General features: G+C 41.0%; 1 protein-coding gene across 1 annotated transcript; it reads left to right on the forward strand.

Moving 5' to 3' along the window:
* The first annotated feature begins 334 nt into the window (after window positions 1–334).
* On the forward strand, window positions 335–4,514 carry LOC147918738 (uncharacterized). The gene is made up of 9 exons (XM_087503679.1): window positions 335–437; window positions 805–1,052; window positions 1,190–1,256; window positions 1,372–1,605; window positions 1,734–1,862; window positions 2,029–2,254; window positions 2,533–2,677; window positions 3,975–4,008; window positions 4,093–4,514. The coding sequence occupies exons 1-9, from the start codon at window positions 335–337 to the stop codon at window positions 4,512–4,514; spliced, it is 1,608 nt and encodes a 535-aa protein (XP_087359805.1).
* Window positions 4,515–4,745: the final 231 nt, after the last annotated feature.

Here is a 4,745-nt window from a genome sequence, read left to right on the forward strand (position 1 = left end):
TGGGATTGTCTTCGTCTTATGCTACATGCCCATATTTAATTTTCTGTCTACCTCCATATTTATCATTATCACGATCAATTGTTTCAAATATACATGTCATGCATGACTACTATGGTAGATAATGTCTAGTCATTTTTGTATCATTCCGACTTCTAGTATACTCTTTCTCAATAGCGTGATTTAACAAACTTAGTCATTCACACCAAAGTAATAACAACAATATGATCTTGCCTCATTTCACGGTAAACCATGGGCTCTTTTCGGTGATTTTAATAAAACTATCGATATTGAGGAGCACTCAAACTCTGCTGCTGTTCCGTTTGTCACTTCTGGGATGAGAGATTTTCAAGATGTTCTGCGGTATTGTTCTTTGTTGGATATGCGGCCTCTGGTACCGTCATTTACTTGGTCTAATAATCAAGAAAATGGTTTAATATGTAAGAAGCTAGACAAGGCTCTTCAGAATGTGGAATGGCTAACCACTTTCCCGAATTTTTACTATGTGATGGAGGCGGGGGATATTCTGACTATCTTTGTGGTATTCTTTACTTATATTTCGGGCTACATAGCCATAAAGGACCTTTTAAATTTACGAATCTTAAAGCTTCCAAACCAGAGTTCTTACCGTGTGTTTTAGGCTTCTGGCGGGACTCTCCAGTCTTATTTCACTCCACTTTGCCGCTATTTTGTTTGAGTAAGAAATTGAAGCAACTTAAGCCGCTGCTCCGGAAGTTGAGTAGGCAAAAACTATCAGACATCACTCGCAGATCGTATGAAGCTTATGAGGATTTTTGTGTGAAGCAGCTCGAAAGTTTTTCTTCTCCCATGCTTCAGGTGGTCGCTGCAGAGGCCTTAGCTCTGCTAGATGGGAGAGAGTTGCAGGGTTGGAGGAAAAGTTCCAGAAACAAAGATCAAAATTGCATAGGCTGCAACTGGGAGATAAGAATAATCAAGTCTTTCACAATGTCATCAAAGAGCGGAATTCTCAGAATTTTATTCATGAGATCTTTGATCCCCTTGGAAACTGCCTCATGGATATAGAGGTCATTAAGGTAGAGGTGGAGCAGTTCTTCTCGCACCTACTCTCGCATCGGCCATCCGAGTTCAGAAGGAGCTGCTGCCATTTCGTTGTAGTGAGCAACAACAAAACCAACTCCTTATGGCTGTTTCTGAGGCATATGTGAAGCAGGTTCTATTTTCTATGCCTTTGAATAAGTCACCGGGAGCATATGGTTATACGGTTGAGATTTTCGAGAGTATTTGATCCATTGTAGGTAATGATCTCACGAAGGCAGTGCAGTCTTTCTTTCTTTTTGGTTTTTTTGCCCAAATGTGTCAACACTACAATCTTGACTCTTATTCCAAAAACAGCCACAGCTAAGGAAATGAAGGACTATAGGCAAATTTCCTGTTGCAATGTGTTATACAAGCTCATCTCGAAACTGTTGGCAAACCGTGTCAAAGTTATTCTGTCTGACTTCATCACGCCAAACCAGTCTTCTTTCATAAAGAACCGCCTCTTGATGGACAATCTATTGCTAGCTACCGAGCTTTTCAAAGATTATCACAAAGAGGACATCTCCTCTAGATGTGCGATGAAGATAGGTATTTGTAAGGCATTTGATTCGGTCCAGTGGCCTTTCTTGCTAAATGTACTTGAGGCGCTGCATTTTCCGGCTAAGTTTATACATTGGATTAGTTTATGTATCTCTATGGCCACTTTTTTTATTCAGATAAATGGGGAGATTGCGGGGTTTTTCAAAAGCGAGAAGGGTCTGCGCCAAGGCTGCTGCTTTCAACATATTTCTTTGTGATCTGTATGAATGTTCTATCTTCTCTCCTTGACCGTGCAGCAGTAGCCCGTAAGTTTTGCTACCATCCCCGTTGTTAGAACATGGAACTCACTCATCTCTGTTTTGCGGATGATATCATGGTTTTTTCTGATGGTACAACTTCTTCTATGGAAGGTTTTTAGAGTTTTTTCGAGATTTTGTAGCTTTCTCAGGGTTAAATATCAATTTGGAGAAGTCGACACTATTTCTAGCGGGGTCTCGAGCTCAACTAGGAAAGCGCTCACAGCTCAATTCTCTATTGCATCTGGCTCATTACATGTCCGCTATCTAGGACTGCCTCTGCTTACCAAGCGCGCTTTCCTTTGGTCAGGCCCGAATCTTAATGCTAAGAAAAATAAGCTTTATTGGGCGGATGTATGTATGCCTAAACAAGAGAGTGGGCTGGGACTGAAAGTGTTGAGGTGAATAAAGTTAGCTGCTTCAAGCTGATCTGCCAGATAGTCTCATCTACAAACTCGCTTTGGGTTAACTGGGTAAAGAGGGAGTTGCTCTGTTCTGCTTCTTTTTGGTCGGTTAAAGATTCCACATCTATGGGCTCCTAGATGTGGAAGAAGTTGTTAAAGTATATATCGCAAGCTAACGCGTTTCATATGATGGAGGTGGGAAATGGCTCGCAAGCATCTTTTTGGTATGATTGTTGGTGCTCTTATGGTTGTCTTTATGATCTGCTTGGTGATAGGGGTTTCATGGATTTTGGAATTTCATCAACTGCTACTATTGCATCAGTCATCAATACCCATACAAGTCGTCGCCGTCGCTCTGTTCTGCTCAACCACATCGATTTGGAGATTACAAAACTTTGGGATAGGAGACAAAGCGATCAGGTAGACATTTCTTAATAGAGGCGCTCCGATGAAAAGTACAAGCCGCAGTTCTCTACTGCAGAGACTTGGCTGCAGATTTGACGTGTAGGACCCTTAGTCAGCTGGTGCAAAGGAATTTGGTACCCGTACTCTACTCCAAAGCACTCTTCTTTTGCTATGTGTAAAATTCGTGCTCCGCGATTATATTTTGGGTTGTGTTGATTAAACCAAAAAAGTGGATTTTAGTTAACTTTGGTTTAATTAAATTCTGGTTTAATCTAATTTAAACCAAAAGCCCTAGTAGTCTTTCTAAAAGTGAATCCTCCTTCTCGTTTTTGTGGATTGTTGACACTAGAGTTTCAGAGAAAGAGAGTGAGAGCCTTGGTCGATTTGGTGTAAAGGAGAAGAAGAAAGAGATCAACAAAGCTTTATCTTAGAGAAAAGAAGAAGGAGCAGAATTGTTAGGGTTTGGGAGAAAACAGTTTCGACATATCAAATCGTTGTAAAAGGTAACCAAAATTTGGTAGAGTTATTCCCTTCATTGTCATTTTTCTTTTTTTACAGAATTGGATTTGGATTTAAACTCGATGAGTTATTCGCAGTTTTGTGAGATACGTTTTCTCATACGCGAGTTGGGACCATCGGAGATTGTAACTAAGATCGTGGTCTAGTCGGGTTTCCGATCGGCAAGATATTTTGTGGGAAGTTTCGTGACGTCTTGGGCTAGCTTTTTCACCGGAGGGATTTGATAGTTAACGGTTGGTTTTTATTTTAGGGTTTCGTCTTTGAGACTGTTTTTTCTGATGTTTCTGTCTAGTTTGCTTCAAGGTTGCTTTTGGTTGTGTGAGTTGTTGTAGGACGTTTCTGGACTGTTTCAGATGCGAGGAGAGTCGCTCCTAGTTATATTTGTTGTTAGAATCAGCTTGTTAAGTTGAGTGCGGAACCATGAGCTTAGCTAAACAATTGGGTTGTATGACTTGTTGTGTGTGATGATGTGTAGGTGTGGTAAATGTGTTCTTGAGTGTTCTATTATAATGACTGGTTTGTTACGTTTTATTGGTGGTTGTACTCTTGGTTTGCTTGTGTGTATAGCTCGTAGATGGGAGGATCGCCTTACTGGGTATTTCTGGTAATACTCACGCATCTCATTGTGTTTCTGGTGTAGGCAATGCATGTGTAGCGTGGAATCATGGCGATAAGGAAAATGATGATTTAGGGTCTCAGTTGTATTATTGGTTATGTTATTTATGTTGTAATCTAGTTTAGAAGCATGTTAGGTTGCTGATTTTTATTGGTTATGATTGGTATTGTATTTTAGTATTTTGGATTTGGTTTGATATGTCTTCCACTGTGTATGTTTGGTTATTAATAGTTGATTATAATTAAATACTATGGGATAATTAATTATATAATTATTATTATTATTGAAAAAATAGGTCAGGTCGTTTCACTATGGCTTGCTGTTCGCAATCGGCTCACTACGGGAGACTGCATGAAGTGCTGGAACAGAGGCGTGGACATCTCTTGTGTGTTGTGCATTGCACCAGTGGAGACACTCGCTCACTTATTCTTTAGCTGCCCATATTCTTCTCGGGTCTGGCAAGCTTTAGCTCGCAAGCTCTTGCAGCGTAACTACACACCTTCTTTTGCACAGTTGATCTCTCTTCTGTCGGGATCAACCATCAAAGGTATTACTGGTTTCATTCTGCGGATCGTCTTTCAAGCGACAGTTCACACTCTCTGGCTCGAACGTAAAAGTTGTAGGCATGGTGGCAAGCGTAGTGTAATGACCCTCACTAAGGGTAGAAATCCCAAAACAAAAAGTCTGAAGAACAACCCGGAAAAGACTCAGAAATAAGAAGAAGAGAAAATAAGGAAGAACGACCAAAAGAAGTCCAAGGTAAAAAATCATCAAGTCGAAGGATAGCCGAACCAAGACCGAAGTGACCGGAGGTACGATCGGGTATCGGCGACCTATGTGAAAACTGCGTACGCGGGTCGGAAACGGTGCGGACCGGGAAGGATGGACGCATACAGGATGGTGACGGTATAGACCGAGTACGGATGAGAAGTACAGGATATACGGAGA

Source organism: Camelina sativa, chromosome 20 (genome assembly GCF_030686135.1).
Source record: "Camelina sativa cultivar CO46 ecotype springtype chromosome 20, ASM3068613v1".
NCBI lineage: Eukaryota > Viridiplantae > Streptophyta > Magnoliopsida > Brassicales > Brassicaceae > Camelina > Camelina sativa.

What these genes read in the sequence shown, in the direction of transcription:
- LOC147918738 (XM_087503679.1), top strand. Translation starts at nt 335, where the DNA reads ATGAGAGATTTTCAAGATGTTCTGCGGTATTGTTCTTTGTTGGATATG. An exon ending in TAGATGTGCGATGAAGATAG is followed by an intron (nt 1,606 to 1,733) that starts GTATTTGTAAGG and finishes TTTTTTATTCAG; the next exon opens with ATAAATGGGGAGATTGCGGG. An exon ending in TTTGATATGTCTTCCACTGT is followed by an intron (nt 4,009 to 4,092) that starts GTATGTTTGGTT and finishes TTGAAAAAATAG; the next exon opens with GTCAGGTCGTTTCACTATGG.